Consider the following 25,735-nt stretch of genomic DNA (forward strand, 5'->3'; position numbering starts at 1 on the left):
TGGATTTTTACAGAATAGGAGCAGGAACGGAGGGAGAAATTGCAGCACTGCACAACCACACAGGGCCTGCTGGATAATTATGGTTTGACTCTTGCGCCAACCCCTCCCCCTGCACTTCACAGCTGCTGGGTGCTTTAAGTGACCTCCCTCACATACAACTGTCAGCTAGAGACTTGCATAGCACAAGTGTTACGGGCTGGTTAAAGAAAATATACAAAGCATTTTATGTTTGGGAAGGATTTGCTATGATTTCAGCACAGCATTAGGAGAAAGTAAACACTACACAGGTTCCATGAAAGTGTGCATGAGAGGGAGGTGGCAATGTATGGCACAACACACACCTACAGAAAGGAGAGTGCAAAGTACAAAGCACAATCTCTGCTGCCACAACCCATCAAAACAACCAGCGATGAATCACAAGGCAGCAGGGAGGATTCTGGGATAACACCTTACATTGGAGTTACATAATTTTAGAGCAGGTTTTGGAGGTACTGCCGCTGGACCAAGCACACAACCTACTGTCCTTTGCTTAGACTTCAGTTTTCATTGGTCACATTTGGCAGATGGGCGGGACTTTCAGAACACTCAAGCTGCAGTTTGAGAACAGTGCTTACTGGGTTGTGTTTATGCTGATCTGTGTCAGGTGATTGGAGGTTTTCTGGTTGAAAGGACCTCTCACCTATGGTGGGTGTGTGTGTCTGTATTTCTGTCACTTGGACTCCGGTGTACATTGCTATTACTCCAAGCCATGGCGGGCTGCAGCACTGCTCAGCTCCGGAGTTCTAATGCAGACTCTGATTCGGACTCAGACTGCGAGGGACTAGGGCCCCGGCATCAGATCATTCACAGTGGGCACTTCATGGTATCTTCCCCACATGGCGATGACAAGCACAGGGGAAGCGAACCCCAGAGGCCGGGGAACCTGCCAGCTGGCACCATTGATCCCACTTTGACTCGGCTGTTTGAGTGCATGAGTCTGGCATACAGGTAAGTACAGGTCATGTTTTAAAGGCATAGAAACATTTGATCTTTTTGGCCCCATTGCTAGAAACCAGCTGCTGAGTCTTGCTATAATGCCATTATAAGCAGAACTACATTTTAATGAAGCCCTTAGGGACTAAGCCTCCCCATATTTGTAGATTTACCTAAACCATCTTATACTGAGCAATTCTACAGGTATGGGATCTGTAGTCCAGAAAGCTCAAACTATAGGAAGGCTGTCTCCCATAAACTCAATTTTAATAAAATACTTCACATTTTTAAAAATGATTTCCCTTTTCTCTGTAATAATAAAACAGGGCCTTGTATTTGATCCAAACGAAGATACAATGAATCCCTATCGTCGGTAAAACAATAATATTGGGTTTATTTAATGTTTACCTGATTTTATAGTAGACTTAAGGTATGGTGATTTCCAAGCAAGATTTGGAGAAGCCGCACTCCAAAATTAAGTATCCTGGTGCCCAGCAATAGAGGAATCAGCCACCTCACATCAAGGGTAAGAAGAATTTCATTGGCACACAGGAGTTGCGGTAGCAGGGCAAGCCCTTGCAATTTTATTAATGCACCACTACATTAATAAGATTGCAAGGGCTTGCCCTGCTACCGCAACTCCTGTGTGCCAATGAAATTCTTCTTAACCTTAATGGTGATCCAGAAAAATCCCTTATCCGAAGACACCAGGTCCCAAGCTTTCTGGATAACAGGTCCCATACCTTATGAAGGAGGCTGCAGGTTTAAAGCAGTTATCAGTGTGTTCTGTTAGATGTGCACTGGGGGGGGCAAGGTGGCAAAAGTGTAAAAATGTAAATATGCAGCCGCTGTTGTTATACTGCACCTTGCTGGCTACAGGGTTCAACCATCATCTGTTCCAGCTTTTCTGCCTTGCGCTCCTTCCCATTGTAAGTTTGGCACACCCAGCAGGGGGGCAGGCTACAAGAAGCTGAATTCACTGAGCCAGGAAACCAGTGCAGGCTGCAGGAGACGATATGTAGTTTAACATAATCATGCACATAGCACATATATCATATTAGAAATACAATTTTAAAGAAATGTTATAGTTAGTTTTCATTCTCATGTTAGACGGCATCTAAATGAAAGCTTTTAAATAACTATAACTGTCTATATGAATCTTGAATTTAAAGAAATACCTCCTAACTAATAAAGGGATCAAAAAGGAGAAGCATGGAGCTACAGAGAGATACAGTAAATCTGTTGAGGCAGAGACAGTAGGTGTTTGTTGGGGCTGCGTGGGTTAATCTTGCTAGGGATGATAGGGAGAAAGGGGTTTGGGATTGTTTATGGTTAAACTCTGGGTTGTTACTACAGAGGAAGCAGACCCTGCAAATGCAGGGGAGCCCGGGAGGTGTATACAGGAGGTGTATACAAGGATAGCCATGCAGCTGCAAAGAGATGTCTGTTATGGCAGAGACAGTAGGTCGTTTTTTTATGGCTTTATGGGTTAATCTTGAAAAGGGCTCATGTTGAACTGGAGGGATAATTATTGGTGGCTAATAAAAATTTGAAACTGAAGAAAAGAAAGCTGATTTGATTATCAGGTTCCAAAAGAAAACCCACTTACACAAATGATCAGTGGGGGTTCCAGCTAAAAGCATCAGCAAGGAATGATCCACATAATGCTACCCCAGATATTGTAGTACTACAACTCCCATCATCCAATGGAAGCAGAAGGCTTTATCTGAGTATGTACCTATAAAATTCATATTTTTAGATTCTTAATAGTCATTTATTTCCTGGCTGTGCTCACATGGTAAAACCACAATAGGGTAATTTACATGTCCCCAGGGCACAAGTGATATAGCACTAATGGGCAACTATGTGCATGGACCCTATATTAAAGGGAGAAACATAACTCATTTACTCAAGGGATCAGTGGGGTTCCAGCTAAACATGCCAGTGAGTTACGGCAAGAATGCTGCCAACAAAGCTTTTGTTGTACTGTAACATCCATGAACTAATGAAAGTAGAAGGCTTTTACACAGCTCCCCCCTCAAGTGGCCAGCTCTCCCCAAGTAAAATAAAATATTGGTGGCCAACCCCTCAAGTTAAAAAAAAACATAATTGGGCAGCTTTCCTCAAGTTAAAAAAAAAAAACCATTGGTGGCCAGGCCATCAAGTTAAAAAAAACATTGGTGGTCTGTGAAACTTACATTTACTATCATTCACTATCATGAAAGGCTGGGCCATATTCTCCAGCTTTCAATAAAGAAATTCCCATGTAATAAACTGACTTTGCAGTAGCAAATAAAAAATAGCTGTATAATTCATTCATATCAGGGTTGTGAAGCAGTTTCATGGACCTTATTTAGGTTCCTCAGGGGGATGAAACTGAAACTCTCCAAAATCTGGCATTTTTGTATAACTGCAATGATAATATACGAAAGAACTTATGCACCTACTGAAAAATAAAACATATTGGAGGTCACCTGAGAGTTTTGTGGATATATAATAAGCATAATAAGAGTATTTATTTTACAGTTTATTCATGGCCCTTGTGATTTGCAAATTTATAATGAGATGAGATTTATGGGGATTATTGCTACATTTTAAAGATATGGTATAGTGACTGTAAAAGTTATAATATCCTGTTAAAAAATAGTCCTGCTTACTTCATATTCATAATAAATCAGTTATTTGCAAAGTTATGGTCAGTTATTATATTATAACATCAAGAGCCGTGAATATTCTGTAAATTATATCCTTATAAACGGTGCTTAGTGATGTCACCAGTTATAATCGGTGCTTAGGAATATCATTTCCAGGCCCGGATTTGTGGGCAGGCCACAAAAGCCCAGGCCTAGGATGGCAATATGCTGTGGGTGGCATGCCGCCCGCTGGCCGCAACTGAACAGGTCCTCACCTGGCACTCTGAACCCACCTGCCACAGCATCTGAACCTGCCCTCCGAGTGCCAGCAATTGGGAGAATTGTGAAGGAGGTGAGCGGGTTGAGGGGTGAGCTGGCCGGCGGTGGGGGGACGAGCGGGTCGGTGGACCATCGGGTGGGGGATGAGCGGAGTCAGGGTGTGGAGGTGTGCGGCCTGGGGGTGCACCTTTTAGAAATCTGGCCCTGATCGTTTCTGTCACATGACTCACTGAAACTTGTGTATTGTAATAAATAAAGTACCCCCTGTTGAAAAACTTAAGACATGTATAAAAGCACTTGGCCTTTGGCCTCATGGTTTTCTATGGTTATGAAACTGCTCTATGACTTTTAGGCGGTTTTTTATCAAAGGTCGATTTGTATTTTACCCAGAATAATTCAAGTTTTCAAGGGATTTTTTTTTGTCACAAAATTAAATTTTTGGGTTTAAAAAACCCTAAAATGTATTATACCCTGAAAAAAAGGCATTTTTGGCTTATATGCCATTAGCCTAATGGTAATCTCGCATAGGAGACAAAAACATAAAATAACAACTTTGCCGGTCAAATGAGACCACATAAGTAACACAGACTATATTCTCGTGTTTTAAAATGTGAAAACCTACCTTTCCCCAAAAATTTTTTATTTTCTGATCTAAACCTTAATATTTCAGGACAAATCCAAAAAAAAAATGTGGATGTTTGTGTTCTATGTTTGCTTGGGTCTGGTATTCTCTTATGTTTGCTTGGGTCTGGATTCTTTGCTTTGGAAGGATTACACAAAGAGATAAAGATGATTGCAGGTTATTGCTCTATAGATATTATTTGCGAAATGTCAGTGGCGTCTGTAATTCTGGAATTTCCGCCATTTTGTTTCCCATCAGCTGCTAGCTCTCTGCATCGCCTGCTGCTTTGCCAAAAACAATGTAATTAATGCTTTCCATAGAACAGGGTTAGTTACTGGGACGTATGAATGGTGCACTAACCATGTATCAATAGATGTATAAAAGACCAAGGGGCTAATGTTAGTTATAGAACCAAAAAACAACATTGGACCCCTTAGTAAACTGGTAATCAAATGACCAGAGGGAAGTTTCTGGCAAAGTGAAAGCTAATGGAAATAATATAAGCTGCTTTTATGGGACAGCTAATGGAATAGAATATAGCTACTCTCTTTTATGTAGGGACTAATGGAATAATAATCTGTGGCACTGGATCAGTTAATGGAATAGTGATCAGCACATCTGTGGCCTTAAACACTGTGCAGTTCTCTGTCTGTGAGCGGTAAAAAAAAAAGATAGCTGTTTCATACTATGTAATTCACACTGGCTTAAAAAATGTTTATGAATTGTGACTAGCATGACGATTCTTAATTTATGGGTCGGGATTCTAAAATGGTTTTCCATTTTGATTATGGTGGCTCTACATGATCCATTTAAATTTTCTTCCTGCAATTTTATTTATTTTTTGTTATTTATATAGCAACAACATATTCGTCAGCGCCATACAGAGATTCACATCAGTCCCTGACCCAGTGGAGCTTACAATCTAAGGTTCTTATTACATTCATACACACACACACACACTATGGTCAATTGTATCAGGAACTAATTAACCTGCCTGTTTGTTTTTGGAGTGTGGAACGGAACTGGAATACCATATAGACATGGAGAGAACATACAAAGTCCTCAGAACCCAGCACTACAAAGCAGATTCGCTACTCCAAAAGCTATTTAAAAAAGAGAAATTCAGATTGTAAGCTTTTTTGGGCAGGGCCTCTTTAGCTTGTATATCTGTTACTGGTCACTATGTATGTAAGTCTGGATGTGAACTTGTGTACAAACCCATTTATTTTACAGCCCTGTGGAATATTTTGACGCTCTAAAAATACATAATAATAATAATAACAACATGTTAATTTAATGAGGTCGATAACTGGTTCTAAACAAATATGGGTGATGAAGCTGACTTAATTTGCACCCCTTGAGCTTATTGTACTTGATCCAAACTAAAATATCAACCTTATTGGTGGCAAAATAATCCTATTGGGTTTATTTAATGTTTAAATCATTTTTTGGTAGACAAGGTATGAAGATCCAAATGACAGAAAGATCCATTATCTGCAAAGCCCCCATCTGGATAACAGGTCTTGTAATTGTACTGTATTTCGTAGTTTTTTTCACAGGGAACCTAAATTAGTTTTGCAACCTAAAACAAGGTGCCATGCCACATAGCTTTATTAAAAACATATGCCCAAAATATAGCCCTTATGCATTGTAATAAGCTGGTAAACCTCATTTACTATAACTGAGATTGAACACTCTTTCAGGTTGACTGGTGCACTTCTGAGAATACAACAGTTTCAGTTATTAATTAGGAGGACACAGTAGTAATTTGCTTGAACAATATATAATGTACAGTAGAAGAGAAAGCTGCAAGCTTACCAAATGACTATACAGCCACAGTTATATTTGTAGACACAAAATGTACAAAAGCATAATTTTACCTCTAAGATATTAAAGGGGATGTAAGGAACTTTACACATAATTAGGGCCACAAGCAACAGAAATTTGCACTCCTAACTGTTCAGAGTCGCCAACCCAAACTTAAAGGTTTGGTTCACCTTTATGTTAACTTTTAGTATGTTATAGAATGGCTAATTCTAAGCAACTTTTCAATTTGTCTTCGTTATTTTATTTTTTTATTTATTTGCCTTTTTCTTTTGACTCTTTTCAGCTTTCAAATGGGGGTCAGTGACCCTATCTAAACACAAATGCTTTGTAAGGCTACACATTTAGGGGCAGATTTATCAAGGGTCCAATTTCGAGGGTTAAAAACCCTCGAATTTGACCCTCAAAGTAAAATCCTTCGAATTCGAATTTTGAATTCGAAGGATTTTAGCGCAAAACGTTTGATCGAATAAAAATCTAATAAAAACGTTTCGAACGATTTTAAGCGATCAATCGAAGGATTTTTATTTGACCCAAAAAAACTTAGAAAAGTGCTGGGGAAGGTCCCCATAGGCTAACATTGGACTTCGGTAGGTTTAAAATTACGAAGTATGAAGTCAAAGTTTTTTTTAAAGAGACAGTACTTCAATTATTGAATGGTCAAATGGTCGAACGATTTTTACTTTGAATCGTTCGAATCATTCGATGAAATTTGACCAATTCGATGGTCGAAGTACCCAAAAAAAACCTTTGAATTTCGTATATTTTTTCATTCGAATTATTTACTCAAGCTTAGTAAATCTGCCCCTTATTGTTGTTGGTACTTTTTATCACTCATCTTTCTATTCAGGCCCTCTCCTATTCATATTCCAGTTTCTTATTCATATCAGTGCATGGTTGCTAGGGTAATTTAGACCTTAGCAGCCAAATTGCTGAAATTGCAAACTGGAAAGCTGCAATTGCAATTTGGTTGCTAGGGTCTAAATTGCCCTAGCAATCATGCATTCATTTGAATAAGAGCCTGGGAAATGAATAGGGGAGGGCCTGAATAACATTGTAGCCTTACAGAGCATTTGTTTTTAGATGGAGTCAGTGGAAAGCTGGAAGTCAGAAGAAGAAGGCAAATAATTAAAAAATATAAACAAGAAAAAAATGAAGCCAATTGAAAAGTTGCTAAGAAAAGTTGCTAAGAATTAGCCATTCTATAACTTGCTAAAAGTTAATTTAAACGTGAACCACCTATTTACCTGTGGTGCTAATTTCACATGTCCCTTTAACCAGTGATATTTGTACTGCAATAACATTCTGGGGCACATTTACTATGGGTCGAATATCGAGGGTTAATTAACCCTCGATATTCGACAGTCAAAGTAAAATCCTTCGACTTCGAATATCGAAGTCGAAGGATTTACCGTATTTCCTGCGATCGAACGATCAATGGAAAAATGATTAAAACGATTCGAAGGATTTTAATCCATCGATCAAACGATTTTCCTTCAATCCCAAATTGGCTAGAAAGCCTATGGGGACCTTCCCCATAGGCTAACATTGATACTCGGTAGGTTTTAGGTGGTGAAGTAGGTGGTCGAAGTATTTTTTAAAGAGACAGTACTTCGACTATCAAATTTTTTATTCTAATCCTTCACTCGAGTACATGTGCCTCTCTGTGTTCTTCTTTTGCTTACACTCCACATAACAGCTCTGTAATTGTTAGTCCTACATATTCATGCTTATCTGTTTCTGTTATCTATTCTTTATGTGACACATTAATGAGTGCTACAGGAGGACAGTGTAAAGTCTGTAACATACAAAGTCAAAAATCAACTCATGTAACAGTGGTGACAAATGGGTGACATCGACCAGAGATACTTTATGGTACCAGTTGGCCCGGAGCAGCGATGTAATTGGTGGGACCCAATAGCCAAGTAGTTTGTGATAGAACTACTAGAAAGCAGGTGAACCTGAATATAATAAGGCAGACACTAAAGAATGGGGTATATTTATCAAGTTAGAGATCACCCGAGTACATATGCCTGTAAAATCCCATAGATATAAATGGAAAGTGTGGAATTTCACACTAGTCGACTCTGGTGATCTCTAACTTCACTCTTTGATAAATATACCCCATAGTCTGTGTTTTTTTAAATAAACACAAGATCCAGATGAGCTACCCTGGATCAACAGCCATGGTATTGGATAAACCAAAATCAAACAACAATAAAAAACGGAAAAAAAATAAAAAAAAGGTAAAAAAAAAAAAGTATGAGACCTGTTATCCAGAATGCTAGGGACCTGGGGTTTTCTGGATAACGGATCTTTCTGTAATTCGGATCTTCATACCTTAAGTCTACTATAAAATCATTTAAACATTAAGTAAACCCAATAGGCTGGTTTTACTGCCAATAAGGATGAATTATATCTTAGTTGGGATGAAGTACAGGGTACTGTTTTATTATTACAGAGAAAAAGCGAATTATTTTTAAAATTTGAATTAATTTAATTTATTATAATAGAGTCTATGGGAGAAGGCTTTTCGGTAATTCGGAACTGTATATATATATATATACATACATATAGATATATACATACATTTTTTTACCAGGCTGGTAAACTATCAGCCATTTGTCAACCATATACATTGCCCACAATGTCTTGTCTAGCGTGTTGCTTTGGGCCCACTACTGTTGCCTTATCTGAAGGACTCAACCCCAGTTTTGGTCAAAAAAACATTTCAGAAAAGTAGCTGAAATCTTCTTGGCAAAGTATATTTTCCTGTAGTCTATGTAAACCTGCTACTTCAGCTCCATCTATACTCAATTACCCCCATTCTTTTTATCCTCCAATCTGTTCATGCTCTGTTTCAACACCCAAAGTGTTAATACACTGTACCATCTGCTGGAAAGTAGCACTTTTATCAGTAGATAGAGTGGGAATTCATAACTTGTTCAAACAGAGATGTTTGGCTATGCACTGTTAGAAGGGAAAGGATGTCATTCCTGGTGACAAATGACCTTTGCCAAATATAGCAAATGCTTAATATTGATGTTTCAGAGTCATGGCCTCTGCGGTGAATGTTTGCGTCGTGATCACCGGATCACAGAATTGGCACTTGTTAACATGATCTGTAGATCTTGCTCTGGTATCCTTGGATCAAAACTTACCATATTGATTATGAAGGGCTAGTTCTTCTCTGCCTCTTTATATTTTTAATTAGTGTTTTGTTTTCATCTACTTTATGTAGAGAAATCCGCCAAAAGTCACTGCAGAGAGGAGCCTACAGGCCTGGAATTACTTCCTGCTTCAGGTGCCATGAAGACCAATCTCCCATAAGCAATTTTTTTCAGGGGCCTATGTTATTCAGTATATTATAGATTGATTTTAAAGGGCATGTAAAGTCTAAAATAGAATAAGTCTAGAAATGCTGTATTTTGTATACTAAATATAAACATGAACTTACTGCACCACAAGCCTAATCGAACAAATAATTTATGCTTTCAAAGTTCTCTACAGGGGGTCACCATCTTGTAATTTTGTTAAACATCTTTGTGAGCCTAAGACTGTGCACATGCTCAGTGTGGTCTGGGCTGCTTAGGGATCGTCATAAACAAAGTTCTGCATGGCTGTTCATAAGTATGATTGTTTCCCTGCTCAGCAGTTAGGGACCATCTGACAATTCCTATCCACAGCAGTAAATGAAGGGAGAATTTCACTGCATACAGTCAAGTTTCTTATGAAAATGGTACACATTTTTTAATTGAAGTATATTGGAGACTTTCATTAAAGAAAGTAAAAATGGGATTTTATTTTTTTGCCTTTACATTGTCTTTTAAGGTTAGAAACCATAACAGAACCCCAAGTACCAACCTTTTGCTGCTCATTGCTCCCGTTACATAAATAAATGACGGCCCTGATGTTATCTAAATTCTGCTTAAAGTAAAACAAATACCATTTTAAAAGTGGGGTTCTAAAACATAGGCACCCCCAAGTGACTACTTTTACTTACCTGAAAACCGCACCGCACTTCTAGCATGCACCACAGAGAGATCCTCTTCCTGCTTCTTCGGGTCTTCTTGCGGCTGTGCATGCACAAAAGAGCCAAAAGCTGAGACAGATATTTCGCTCTTCTGCGCAGGCCTGGACTGGGAGTCAAAATAGGCCCTGTCATTCCAAGTACACAGAGGCCCAAATAGCCTCCTACCAGCCCACTATATGGTAAATTTCTATGGAGCCGTACAGCAGCCCCTCTGGCATTTGCCAGAACCCACCGATTGCCAGTCCGGGCCTGCTTCTGCGCATGCGTCTGCCCCAGGAAATTGGAAAACTGAAGAAGCAGGAAGAGTATCACTCTGTGGTGCTCGCTAGAAGAACCACGGGGAAGTGCAGTTTTCTGCCGATATGAGCACCGGCCCGGGGTGTCAGGTAAGTAAAACTAGTCACTTGGGGGTTCCTACATTTTTTAACCCAACTTGTAAAATGGTATTTGTTCTCCTTTAAGCTCATCCACCATTACAACAGCGAAATGGGAAACTGAACCAGGTCAGGGTGAGAAGGGCTAAAAAGAGTCAAAAAGCCCTTCACTAGCAATTTACATGCAAAGTGAAACCTTCTGAAATCAGAAGGTATTTACTTCTCATTCCATACACACGGCACTGCCGAGATACCAGAATACGAGTTTTGATTCTCCCATAAGGCATCATAGGTAGAGACATAAATTACTCCTTTATATCCCTTTGACCAACTATGCATCCAGAACCGCACAGATACATCCTAACAGTTCAGAGCCATATATCCAAACTTACAGCCTGTTTAGATCTTGTTAGATCTCATCAGTACAAGATATTAGAACATGGCTTCAGAGATGTAGGACTTGGAGAGTAGAGAAGTGGGAAACTGAACCTGGTTAGGGTGAGAAGGGCTAAAAGGGGTAAAAAAAAGCCCTTCACTAGCAATTTACATGCAAAGTGAAGCCTTCTAAAATCAGAAGGTATTTACTTGTCTCATGCCATACACACAGCACTGCCTCGATACCAAAATAAGAGTTTTGATTCTCCCATAAGGCATCATGGACGGAGACATGCAAATCACTCCTTTATATCCCTTTTACAACAGGGCATCCTGAGAATATTAATGAATCCACTGGCAAACATAGAAAACCAGCATCAGCCAAATAAACTATAACAAAAAAGGGAAAGATGTGCTCACCACTCATTTTATAAACCATTAGGCCGGGTTACAATGAGGCTGTAACCCTAAAATCCATACAGACAAATACAAGAGTTCCTTTGCACTCTACCCATTATCAATATATTAATGATACAAAAACAAAACGGGGATTATTTGTCCATATTTAGCTTCTAAAAAGAAGCCTGTTGTAATGTTAATTCTATAGCATTTTTAGGAACAGGTATGGGATCAGTTATCCGGAAACCCATTATCCAAAAAGTTCCAAATTACGGAAAGGTCATCTCCCATAGACTCCATTCTATCCAAATAATCCAAATTTTTAAAAAATTAATTCCTTTTTCTCTGTAATAATAAAACAATACCTTGTACTTTATCCAAACTAATATATAATTAATCCTTATTGGAATTAAAACCAGTTTTATTTAATGTTTATATGATTTTATAGTAGGCTTAAGGTATGAAGATCCAAATTACAGAAAGATCCCTTATCCGGAAAACCCCAGGTCCAGAGTATTCCGGATAACAGTACCTATACCTGTACTAATTTCCTAGCATACCTTGTTATTGTAACAACAGCACTTCCTAATGTGCACTCAGGCACAGATGTTCCTTTGCTTGATGCTCGCTGTACCTGCAAAAAGTAAATATTAACACTGCTCAGATTCCACAAACATTGAAAAATACAGGAACACCCGCCATATGAGTATAAAAAGCTTGTCTCGACTGGGTGTGGGGTGCAGTATAATTGACTTTCTATAAAATTTTAATTAAAAAATGTAAAGTATAAAATATATCCTGCATGAAGGATTTTACAATTCATGTTAGTATGAATTATACTTTGATATTTACAGTATAATCCACATGGACCTCTAAATTTAGGGTTAATCTTAGTATCTCTGAAAGTAAAACCTATATATTTATAAATGATATTAAAAGAAATACAACAATAATTTGCAGATGTTCTCTTTTCATGCTGCAGTGTCCTGTTTCCCCATGTAGATGAGTGATTATGTTTATGTATATATGATTTGGAGCAGTGAGATGGATGGTTAATCTCAACTGCCCTAGTACACAGATAGCTAGTTTACACTGTACCCTAGCACAAGCATAGTATGCAACACTGGATCTGATATTATGCATCTATTTTGCTGTGTGCTGTGTGGGGCCTGTTATCATCATCATTTATTTATATAGCGCCAACAAGATACACAGTGCTTCACCAGGGAATAAATGGTGGATAACAAACAAGGGTTTACACAGTACAGTTGGAATAGAGGGCCCTACAAATTTGAGTTTACAAACTAAAGGTTAGGGTACAATTGAGACATTAGGATTTTAGAAACAATTTTGTGATTTATGATACAGCAATGATTGATTAATTAAGGTACATTCAATAAGCTTCTTTAAACAGGTGGGTTTTTAATGAGTGTTTGAAAGTTTGGAAAGAAGGGGAAAGTCTGACAGCTCGAAGCAGAGAGTTCCAGAGAAAAACAGATGCCCGAGAGAAGTCTTGTAGACGGGAATGGGCAGAAGTGATGAGAGAAAAAGTGAGGCGAAGGTCAGAAGCAAATCGAAGGTTGCGTGAAGGAGAGTATTTGGAGATCAATGATGAAATATAGGGAGTAGCTTCATTGTTAAGGGCCTTGAATGTGAGTGTTAGTAATTTGAACTTGATTCTAGAGGAGATTGGAAGCCAGTGAAGGGACATGCATATGGGAGCAGCTGATGTTGAGCGGCGAGATAGATGAATGAGTCTAGCAGCCGCATTTAGAACAGATTGGAGTTGTGAAAGGTGACTTGTTGGAATACCTGCGAGGAATAGGTTGCAGTAATCAAGGCGGGAGATGATAAGAGACTGAATAAGTGTTTTGGTTTATTCTGAACTGAGATATGGTCGTATTCAGGCAATGTTGCGCAGCTGAATACGACAAGATTTTGCAAGTGTTTGGATGTGTGGTGAAAAAGACAGATGTGAGTCTAAGATAACTCCTAGGCAGCGTGCCTGTGTGGTGGAATGAAAGGTGGTGTTGTTTACAGTGAGCGATATCTGAGAGACAGGGGAAGATCTTGGAGGAAATATAATGAGTTCTGTTTTTGAAAGGTTCAGTTTCAGGTGGCGCTGTGACATCCAGGAGGAGAAAGCAGAGAGACAGTCTGTAACTTGGGAAAGGACAGAAGGAGAGCGGTCAGGAGTAGACAAGTAGAGTTGGGTGTCATCAGCATAAAGGTGATACTAAAGTCCAAACGACTGAATAAGTTTTCCTAGGGAAGTAGTATAGAGTGAGAACAGCAGGGGACCTAGAACAGAGCCTTGAGGAACTCTGACAGATAGAGGGGACATAGTAAAATTAGCGTTAGAGAAGGAAACTTTAAAGGAGCGGTCAGACAGATAAAATGTAAACCATGAAAGAGCAGTGTCACAAATGCCAGCTGAGTATAGAATGTCTAGGAGGTTATCCAGAATGCTTGGGACCTGGTGTTTTCTAGAATAGATTTCCGTAATTTCACTCACCATACCTTAAATCTACTAAAAATCATTTAAGTATGAATTAAACCCAACAGGATTGTTTTGCCTCTAGTAAGGATTAATTATATCTTAGTTTGTATAAAGTACAAGGTACAGTTTTATATTACAGAGAAAACCTGTAATTTGGATCGTCATGCCTTAAGTCTACTATAAAATCATATAAACATTAAGCTGGTTTTGCTTCCAATGAGGATTAATTAAATCTTAGTTGGGATCAAGTACAAGGTATTGTTTTATTATTACAGAGAAAAAGCAAAAATCATTTTAAAAATATTAATTATTTGATTATAATGGATTCTATGGGAGATGGCCTTCCCGTAATTCAGAGCTTTCTGGATAATGGGTTTCCAGATAATGGATCCTATACCTGTACTGTACTAGAGTGCATTGAGCAGCTTGCTGTTTCACTGAACAGGAAATGAAGACTGCAAAACAAATTTGCTTGCTAGTTCCTGTCTATCTTTTTAGACTTAGCAAATAACTGTTAATTACGATGCAGTATATTTGGACTGATAAAAACATTCACTAAAGGTCAGGTTTTATGTTATCTTTCACTTTTTTAATTAATAGACATAATTTGTTATATTTTTGTTGTTCTTTAAAACAGTAGGGAAAAGGTTCAACATCTTTTCCTCTTATGTAATTTCTGGCAGGAGCTCTTAGCATTACTTTGTTTAAAATGAGATAAAAAAATAACCAGGATAAGCAGAACAGCTTGGAACCAACATCAATAAATACAGGAACAACTACTACAGGTATGGGACCCATTATCCAGAATGCTCGGGACCTGGGGTTTTCCGGATAATGGATCTTTCCATAATTTGGATCTTCATACCTTAAGTCTACTAGAAAATCATGTACATTAAATGAACCCAATAGACTTCCAATAAGGATTAATTATATCTCAGTTTCAATCAAGTACCAGGCACTGATTTATTATTACAGAGAAAAAGGAAATAATTTTTAAACATTTGGATTATTTCATTATAATGGCGTCTAAGGGAGACAGCCATTCCGTAATTCAGAACTTTCTGGATAACGGGTTTCCGGATAATGGATCCCATAGCTGTATAAGAAACATCCTAATTTACTCTAATTCAAAGTAGGGATGTACTGAATCAACTATTTTAGGATTCGGCCGAATCCAGAATCCTTTGTGAAAGATTTGGTTGAATTCCGAACCCTAATTTGCATATGTAAATTAGGGGAAGAGAACCACATGCACAATGATGGTTAAAACTTTTTTGAATTTCTTTGTGTAACAAGAAGTCAAGTGATTTTTTTATAGTCAGCTTCAGTTCAGCCAGGCACTTGGATTCGGCCGAATGCGAAACCTGCTGAAAAAGGTTTTGGTGCATCCCTAATTCAAAGGGACCCATTTTGCTCACAAAACTGTTATCTATTAGTTTGTTCAATGGAGAAGTCAGAATTTCAAGAAACGCAGCACAATGGCATCGATGTAACTGTTGTGCCTCCAGAAACCAGATGGCATTTTCAATTTCAGCCTGGAAAGGGGCAGACAGAAAATCAACTTTTTATAGGAGAACTAAAGTCACAATCACTATGGGGCGCCAAATGTTAGGCACCACCCAGAGATTATAATATTTTACCTCAGGCCCAGGCCGATGCTCCTGTTAGCAGAAGACTACCCTAGCTGGGATATTTCTGCAGACTTTCTTCAGCATAATCTTTCTTCCTCATCTCTGGGCACGAGCATGCTCACTAGAGTATAAAAGACAGCTTTTCATGTCTAAGTTTTGTTTTCACTCTACTGCGCCCAGATCCAAAAGAAGAATTAAGAATCAGATGAAAATGGAGACAAGGAGCTTTTGCAGAAATATCCTGAGCCAGTGCAGTTTTTAGCTAACAGGAGCACTGACTCAGGGTTTCAGGTAAGCAATGTTAATAACTGGCTGGGGGCTAATATTTTGTCACCCCCAGTGATTTAAACTTTAGTTCTCCTTTAAAAATAGTGTTTTATGGTGAATTTGCCACCTACCTAACCCAATGGCAAGTACTGGCTGGATTTAAAGTAGCCATTAGGCTCCTTTCTACTATTTATACTGTATGAAAAGTCTTTCCCCCATATGTAGTAAAAGGCACTAAGTTTGCCTAGATGCAGTAACCCATAGCAACAAATAAAATATTATATATTGATCAGTAAATGCTACCAGCTAATTGGTTACTATGGGTTTACTGCACCTGGGCAAACATAGTATGGGTCATTTATCAACACTGGGCAAATTTCCTTGTGGGCAGTAACCCAGGACAACCAATCAAATTGTAGCATTCTTTATTCTACCTGCAACTCGCAATCCAGGGCAAATTGTCCAGTGATGATAGATTAGCCTCAGTGTCTTTTTGTTTTGTAGAAAACCCATTTTGATTGGAAATTGGTTTGAAGTAGGTAGGCACAGGTCAGAACAGAACCAAGTTGTGTGAAGCAGTTGCTTTTAATTCTGTTTTTGTGTTAATGGCTCTCTACGGCCCATTAAGAAAGTATTGGTGTATCAGTCATAGTCATCAGCCTTAGCACCTGATGAAGGACATGTCTGTCCGAAACATGTTGTGTTTAAATAAAGTACACTGAATCGAATTTGGCTCTCCAGAGTGAACTTTTACTTTTATCTTGGTGTATCAGCCATAATTTTCAGAAAATCTAGGACAGCAAATAAATATTTACCCCAAATTGCAATGTAAGTGCCTTCAAGCTGGGGCCACTGATGGGACTAGTCCCATAGTTTGGAAACTACTGACATGGTGTATGAAGACAGAAGGGATCATTTATAATGCAGCATAGAGTATACAAAGTATGAAAAAAGGCTGCCGTTGCATGCTGATTCAACATTGAGTATGTAGCTGCAGGCTTGTGGTTTGCAGTTGGATTGAGAGCTGCCTGAATTAGGTGCCTAAGTGGAGACACATAGGCATCCTGTCCACTATCCACCTTCAAACTTGCACATCATTGTGTGCAGCCCACATCGGGTCTTGACCTTTAAAGGAATTGTTCAGTGTAAAAATAAAAACTGGGTAAATAGATAGATCCTATTTACCCAGTTTTTATTTTTACGCTGAACTATTTCTATAAGCTCTACTCCGCCCCCTGAAACTGCACCCTGCACCAAGTGCCAGATTTTGATCCATCACTCAGTGCAGACAGCAGCAATCTCCATTGATAAGTGAGCATTAAGGGTTGCTCTCTTACCTCCCTTAGTGCTAATGCACTTGCACCCTGGGGATTGCACCCTATTGTATAACTCCTTGGAATATAGGGGAATAACTTTAGGCTGATAAGGCCTGAGCATGCCCCTGGTCCTGCCCCACCTCAAATTGCCCCCGATCAACAATGTCTACCACCATCTCTAAACATGAAATCAGTAAACAATGTGTTTGCCTTCTGTGGTGTTAAAGTCCTAACTGATTGCACTGGTGCCTGTCATTATAGATATGATTGCAACTGTGTTGTAATGAATAAAGCATGATGATATTTATAATTAATCATTTTTATAAATTATGATTTTTTATTTTCTTGTTTTTCAATTAAAGTGGAAATCTGGTTTCACCAAAATGGAAGAATTTTAAGGGGTTACGACTACTATGGAGAGACAAGATTCGACTAAATAATGCCATCTGGAGGGCTTGGTATCTTCAGTGTAAGTATCCAGCTCGGGAGCAACTTTCATGCTTTTTATACATACCGAATGTAATTTGAGTTCAAGGAAATCAGATTAATTGAAAATGCTAAGCTGGCAGATAATTAAAAATTACTCCAAAATGCCTCCCAATTAGAGACGCACCGAAGCCAGAATTATGGGATTTTTAAGCAGGATCTGGATTTGGCCAAATCCACGTGCTTGGCCTAACTGAATTCAAATCACATGATTTTTGTCACAAAATCAAGGAACTGAAAATGTGTTTAACCGTGAGCTGTGCTTGCAGTTCTCTTTAAACCATTTCTAGTGCTATTTTGCATTTGCATATTCAGCCAAATCTTTCACAAAGGATTCAGCTGAATTCCAAAATAGTGCAACCTTGCTCCCAACAATATGAAAAAGGAGAGAGGAGTAGAAAAATGATGCAAGAAAGAAGTCAGAATTCAGAATTTACATGGTTCTTCACGTCAAATGTACTCCCATAACCATGCACCAAATGCAGAATTAGGGTACAGATTCAGCAAAATTCCAGCACTTTTGCTGTACCATTTCAGCTAAAATAAATCCAACAATATCACAGGAATTTAAAGTGCTGGCAATTTAAATAATTTCACTCAATCCATAAAATCTGTTTCACTGTCACTGTCAATGTGTTTGCTACCTATAGAGCAGCATATAACCTCTGTAATCATTATTCCTTGGTTGCATATCATTTCTTGTAACTCACAACTGATTTCTTTTGCAGATATAGAAAAAAGGAAGACGCCAGTGTGTGGGTTTGTGACTCCACTGACTGGTTCAGAGGGAGATGATCACCGGAAACCAGAGGTAATTCACAAGAAGGGTGAGTCAAACAGGGAGGCTGGATAGTTTTGGGAATAAAGACAAAAGGGCTGTGACACAGCATATTTGGCCCATGTAAGTTTATGAAATATCATATGGACAGTTAGAATACGATATTGACTATCGAGTTCTGTGCCTGCCCGGTTTTCCTAATCTGGAAGATCTGCTAGATTGATGCCCTGCCCTTCTAGGAAGAAAGGCTTTCCATTAGATGTTGATCCATTGTTTGTGGGATATGCTTTTGTTTAGCCACAACAATATTAAAGTAATCTTTATAAGGCAGGACCCCCTTTACTTTTCTATCGGTTAATGGCCACTATAGATGTAATTCTGTATTTTCTTTGTATAAACCAATTTATTGTACAGCGTTGCAGACTATGTTGGTTCTCTAAATATACATGTTAATAATAAAAGCAATATTGGCCATCAGGGCGGACTGGGGGGCCCAGGGCCCACTGGGGCTTCTGCCTCAGGGCCCCCTTCTTGACCCTGGGGGCTGCTGCTTCAGGGCTTCCTGTCTGGCAACCCCACCGCCGGGCGTGTGCATATGTGCATCAGCACACACTAGCACATGCACATCAGTACGCGTTAGCATGGGTCAGTGCGCATACTCGCACCAAACGGAGCAACTGGGGGATGAATTGAAACTCTCACTATGAGCCAACATCAATGGCCAACAGGGTGCAGATCTGGACGGGCAGGGCCCACTACAGCCGGGGGGCCAGTCCGGCCATTGATGTTGGGGATCAGGCTTGGCTCATAGTCAGAGTTTCAATTCATCCCCCAGTTGTTCCGTTGGGTTGAGGTCAGGGCTTTGTCAAGTTCTTCCACTCATCTGCAAATCAATTTTGTATTGAGCTCACTTTCCCACAGGAGCATTATCATGCTTGTTGCAAAGTAGAAACCACAGAATTGTAAGCAATTGTAAGAAATGTCACGTTACACATTTCACTGAAGCAGGGGCCTTAGCAGAGACCACGAATAACTTCCTAGGCAATAATTTCTTCACCTTTCACATACTTTACAGTTGGCATTATGCATTTGCCATCTGCCAACCCTACATTGTCCCTCATATATCACCACTTGATTCATAATTTGGTTCCATTGTTTCAAAGTGGAACCTTTCCACCACTCCAACTGAAGCTTGCCATTGTGATTGGTGTTGTTAGGGTGGTGTGGCTGTTCCTCTGTAATAATACCCATTCTCTTTCTTTATCAGAAAGATCTATATAAATACACCAGTAAACCCTAAAAGCAATGCTGCTCGGAGTCCTCTGTCAAAAGAAACACAGAATTTCTTTCCTTCTATTGTGTACACATGGGCTTCTGTATCAGACTTCCTGCCTTCAGCTTAAACCTCAAGGGCTAGGGCTTGAGCATGCTCAGTTTGCTCCTCTCTCCATCTCCCGCTGTAATCTGAGCCCAGAGCTATGAGTGAGCAGGTAGACATAGGCAGGAAGTTATGTCCCACCAAGATAATATGGCAGTTGCTATCTTAAACAAACAGAGAGAGTTTCTAGAGCTGTTTACTCAGGTATGGTAAAGCATTCTACAGAATAAATATAGTGTTATAGCTTGCTCTATTATTGCTAATCTATTGGCAATAAACTACTTTGGTAGCTTTCATTCTCCTTAACAAATAGTTTTGGTACAGACAGCTTTATTTGTCTAAAATTAAAGGTTTAATGTGGAAAACATTGTACTCGGGGGGGGGGGGTATTTACTTTACTGCTGGAAAGGTTATTGGCCCTTTTTATACTTGCATGAAGATATCCATTTCCTGGTACTTATGTGACAATTTCCTTTTAGGCAAACAAAAAAAGCTCTATCTTGCATTATGGCAGGGATTCTAGATATACTCTCAGCATCAGAGCTGCAGGCCCCAAAGCAATGACTCTCTATCTGAATGGCTCATTAACATTTCCTGCACTGCTGCTTGGAAGGCCTATGGCTGATTTAACAATGAGACTGAAAGAGATTAGGAGGCATTGCCATGACATTTATAAGGCAAAGGCACACAGATTGTTTTGTCTCCCACTGTAAATCTATGCTATCACGGGCAACAAAATGTCCCCGGTTTCCATCCCACCAGTGGTAATGTGAATTGCCAGTGGAAAAGCAAATGCATTGCAAAGTAGGCTGAATTTACTGGTGAGGAAACTTTGGAAATTGGAGGCAACATGTATGTTTTCCCACCAGCGATTTACATTACTGCCAGTGTGACTAGGAAACGAGCAACGATTTGCCGCCCGCAGTAGCCTTAATGTGTGTTAATATATGACACCTGAATCTATAATGCAACAGAAATTATTATTACAGGTGTAGGACCTGTTATCCAGAATGCTTGGGACTTTCCAAATAATGGGGCTTTGCGTAATTTGGATCACCGTACCTCAAGTCTACTAAAAGAATAATTTATATATAAATTAAAAAGGATCAATTACATCTTAGTTAGATCAAGTACAAGCAAATGTTTTATTATTACAAAGAAAAAGGATTGGGGAAAGGAAATCATTTTTAAACACGAAACTTATTCGTGTGATCACGAAACACTTCAGGGTATATGTCTGTGAAATAAAGCTGCTCTCAATTTCAATGCTGCCTGAGTGTTTGTGGAGTGTTCGTCATACTTTTGATGACTGGGGTCCTATCCACTGGCAGTAACATCGTATTACTATACAGAGGCACCCGATGCAACTTTGAAAAGGATGATATTTTTGTGCTAGCTTTTTCATTGCTTTTAATTATGCTAGGGATGCACCGAATCCAGGATTCGGTTCGGGATTCTGCCTTTTTGTCACAAAACAAGGAAGCAAAAATGTTTTCCCCTTCCCACCCCTAATTTGCATATGCAAATTAGGGTTCGGATTCGGTTTGGTATTCGACCGAATCTTTCGCAAAGGATTCGGGGGTTCGGCCAAATCCAAAATAGTGGATTTGGTGCATCCCTAAATAATGCTGAAGAAACTGAGAACTGTGGATTCATACCCCTCACTCTATTTCTGTACCCCTCTATTATAGGCTGTGGTATTGGAAGGCAACTACTGGAAGCGCCGCATAGAAGCAGTGATGAAAGAATACAACAAATGGAGAATATACTACAAGAAGCGAGTAAGGAATTTTGCCCTTTGCTATAACTTTATTATTGTTGTCATGTGCTCTCACAGTAGCCTTTCCAATGTGGATAAGAAATATACTTTTTTTTTCTAAGCAAGTGAGATATTAATGGCTTTTTTATAAAATGGGCACAATGGCTGTCCTATAAGCACATACGTATAATATAGTGAATAAAGTACCCCCTCTTGTAAAATATAAGGATAATATAAGTTACAGATGAGTTTCATGACCATATAAAAGCACGAGGCCGAAGGCCGAGTGTTTTTATACAGGTCATGGAACTCCAAGGTAACTTCTAATATCCTCATATTTTGCAACTGGGGGTACTTTATTTATTATAATACACAAGTTTTAATGAGTCATGTGACAGAAATGAAATCAGAACTCACTGTTTATAACTGATGACATCAGAACTCACCGTTTATAAGGATATAATTTACAAGATATTCATGGCTTTTCTGTATTATATATAAATATTGTGGGGAATCACTCTTTAGGTAGTAGCAGCAGCAACTCCTTTCACACAGACAGTACACAGGTTTCCAGCTGATCTTTGTATGTGATTTTTATTCCACACACCAGTTTACACACCAACATAAAAGTTCATAATCTTTTAGGAGGCAGAAAACAAAATAGTTCCAGCTGTGCTGGTAAAGAAAAAATGTCCTTTTCCCAAAGGATCCACAGCCCCACTTGGGCAATAAGTCCAGCAAACACGATTAACTGTTAACTCACAGTCCTTTGGAGATTCCCTGTGCTTTTCTCCTGGAAGCCGCTCACTCCCAAGCACTTTAGGGAAATAGCTGTTAGCCAGTCCTTGCTACCAGAGAACTTGTCTCCTTGTCAAAACTTGTGTCCAGCAATACAGACCTTATGCTCAACAACACAGGTCACATGCAGTTACACTGAAAACTTGTAACACAGCCCCAGTAGCTCTCCTTTCTCTCTCAGCCAGGGCAGAGAGCAGCCTTAATTGAGCCCCCACATTTTTACTCCAGGTGAGGCTAATCACCTCCCTGCTACTCAGAGCCTCATTTTCACATCCTTCTGCACTGCTTCATAGAGGATTCTGGGAGGGATATACTTTCCATCTATGATTTTCCCAACCACTATACAATATATATTGGGGGAATAGTGGCTACTTCTTTCCTAGTTTCTAGATAAATTTTTGTTTATTGTTATGGTCTTATTACAGGTATTATTGACCATTTAACTGTATACCGTGTGCTTACTGAGTCCAATTAAAGTAGTGCCACTGTGTTTGTCATACCTCAGCTGCTGCCACTAGATGGTGCACTGGTTTTTCCCATTACATCTCCAAGCCGAGTATTTTAACTTCGAAAACTACTAATACTATTTCAATACTAGATCACTCACGTAGAATACAGTGCTTAGTGATTTTTTTTAGTGCTTAGTGATTTCTAGTTTTAGGATCTGACTGGAATTCCAATTTACTAAAGAATCTAACAGTGGCAGCCCCCCTCATCAGCCCTTATTAATTTCTTCCCATAGAACTAAGAATGTCAATACCGTCTATAGAGCAAATCCTAGAGTAGCTTTTCTTAACACTGGGGACCCAGATGTCACTAAAATATTTTTAATAAATATTTAACAATTAAATAATGATGGGAAGCAAGGTTAAAAACACTGGGCTAAAGGAACACATTTTCAAGAGAGAATGGCACCCCTTACGTCACAATTTCAAATAGTGCTGCACTGTTTCTGTTACTTTACCCAGTTTTGATTAAATTACATTTCTTAAGACTTCAGCATGTGTCTCATGGGGCAGACCTGACTTGGAACATGAATCTGGCCCCCTTTAGGGCTCTTACAGACGAGCGTTTTTACCTGCGCTCCCCTTCGTTCCGTTTTTCTGCGTTCAGCCGCAGGGGAGCGCAGGGATAGACGCATTACATTTTTTCCAATGGGGCTGTGCTCACACAGGCGCGTGTAGGCGCCGAACACAGGTTGAGACGCAACATGCTGCATTTTTCCTGCGTTCGGCGCCTACACGCGCCCGTGTGAGTACAGCCCCGTTGGAAAAAATTTAATGCGTCTATCCCTGCGCTCCCCTGCGGCTGAACGCAGAAAAACGGAACGCAGGGAGCGCAGGTAAAAACGCTCGTCTGTAAGAGCTCTTAGATCTGCTACTTGCATGAGATGGAAGTGCCTTCACTGTGAAGCAGAAGTGGTCACTCAGGTGGATCAACCCTGTATTTAATGGATTCTTTTTTTTTTTTTTACAATCTTAACCATTTGCCAAATTAGGGTGCCTGCACACTGCCCAGGAAATCAGGACTGTTCCACCTGAAACCTATTCACTTTGCTTTGTAGGTATTCCAGGGGTTACCCGACCCAGGGCAGCACGGTCTTTTTTAGCCGCCAGAGATAAATAAGTCCTATAAAGGTCTCTCTAGCCTTCAGTGTTTCAAACAGCATGACTGCTTCTTATAACTTGTTGTTAGGCTATCTGTAGTATAGTAAATATTTCAGAGCCAAAACCTTCCCTTTCAGATGGAAGAGAATTCTGAGATCTGTAAGTAGAACTGCAATGCTTTGTGAAGCTGAAAATTGCAGAGTGTAGGGAAGGATTACCTGGAAATTCAGTCCCCTTGCAAAATACAAAACTGTTATCAACTGAAAGTGTAGAGGTTTCACTTTCTTCATACAATTAATTGATTCCATTAAACATTTTACATTGTTTTTCCACAAACAAAGTTTGTATTGTGAAGTCCTCAATTGATATTAAGGGGCAGATTTATCAAGGGTCGAATTTTGAGTTCATGGGAGTTATTTTAAACTCCCAATCGAATTTTTGTACTCGGGTGAATAGAATCGGCCAGCAAACTCGAATCGATCCCAGGACTTCCCACATAGGCTAAAACATCAATTCAGCTGGTTTACGTTGAAATATAGTTGAAATTTCGAAAATCTAATTTTAACAATTCCCTAGTCAAATTTGACAGTTTTGGCCATAAAAAAAACTTTTCAATTCGACCCTGGATAAATCTGCCCCATGTGTTATTGATTGCTGTTGCCCTTCCCTGGTTCACTCTGATGGACTCTCCAATAGAAAACAAATCTCTGTAGGGAAGGGCAAAATGGATCCTATGGTGCATTACCCTTAATTAATTATAATAAAAAGACCAACACACTGTGCCATGTTAATTTTATAAAACTTGTTTAGAAAAGTGCCATGTGCTGAGGAAACATGTCCACTTTTCTAAACAAGCACTTGGCACTTTATTATAATTAATTAAGGGTACTGCAGAGATTTATTTCACATTGTTGTCAGGCCAAGTTACACAAGTGGGAAACAACATTTGTCTGGTATTATCAGCGCCATAGTGCAGTAAAAATACCAGCCCTGCCACAAACTAGTGGAAGACTGAGTTTGATGGAAAGTGTAATTAATAGTTAATAGTAATAGCATTACTCTTATTTTACAATATGTTTGTCTTGCAGCTACGGAAACTTCATCAAGATGGCAACAAATCATTTAATGAGCAATGGGTGCGTATGCAATTTGATGAGTTCCCGAAAAATTGAAACATATGTATCAGCCGTTTCCTTAAAGGGACAGAATACTTCCCTTTTCAACACTGGTGCAATGAATAAGCCTTGTGCTGAACAAACTTTTTGCCTATATGTTTACTTAGCTCATATCTATTGATTTAGTTGTTTCTTGCTCTAAACAGGGCAGCATATGAAACTAAAGCCGTGTTCTATACCAGTTCCAAAGAGCAAAGTCAAACAAATCAGCAATCCATTAACAAAAAAATCCAAACCACATAAAATCCACTGTAATGGCTGACAGCTCACTTGGGTTGACCAATATCAGATTGAAAACCACCCCTCTCCAAAAAGAATATTGTACTTGCCATCACCATGTACATAATGTAGAAGGCTACTGGAAGAATTAACTGTGCACAGATTTAATAAAAGTAAATATTTTGCAATTACAGGTATGCTATATTTGTAGGAAACATACTCTGCTGCCATACAAGAGAATCTCATCTTCTTCTGTAGGACAGCAAGTATGCAGCCTCAAGATCCCGTTTAAAGTCCTTAAATATGTAAC

The 25,735-nt window shown here is 39.2% G+C and overlaps 1 protein-coding gene across 4 annotated transcripts in view; it reads left to right on the forward strand.

The window, feature by feature from the left end:
• The first annotated feature begins 226 nt into the window (after positions 1 to 226).
• Positions 227 to 25,735, forward strand: part of mlxipl.L (MLX interacting protein like L homeolog) — a 64,448-nt gene continuing 38,939 nt past the window's right edge. For 2 of the 4 annotated variants that reach the window (XM_018246190.2, XM_041581759.1), the window contains exons 1-5: positions 228 to 987; positions 17,588 to 17,694; positions 18,440 to 18,522; positions 21,559 to 21,648; positions 25,120 to 25,167. In XM_018246190.2, coding sequence (XP_018101679.1) covers positions 749 to 987; positions 17,588 to 17,694; positions 18,440 to 18,522; positions 21,559 to 21,648; positions 25,120 to 25,167 — 567 coding nt within the window. In that variant the 5' untranslated portion in view covers positions 228 to 748. Of the gene's footprint in view, positions 988 to 17,587; positions 17,695 to 18,439; positions 18,539 to 21,558; positions 21,649 to 25,119; positions 25,168 to 25,735 lie in introns of those variants that run through there. The other 2 variants (XM_018246191.2, XM_041581761.1) reach the window with 2 other exon arrangements.

Source organism: Xenopus laevis, chromosome 2L (genome assembly GCF_017654675.1).
Source record: "Xenopus laevis strain J_2021 chromosome 2L, Xenopus_laevis_v10.1, whole genome shotgun sequence".
Lineage (NCBI taxonomy): Eukaryota > Metazoa > Chordata > Amphibia > Anura > Pipidae > Xenopus > Xenopus laevis.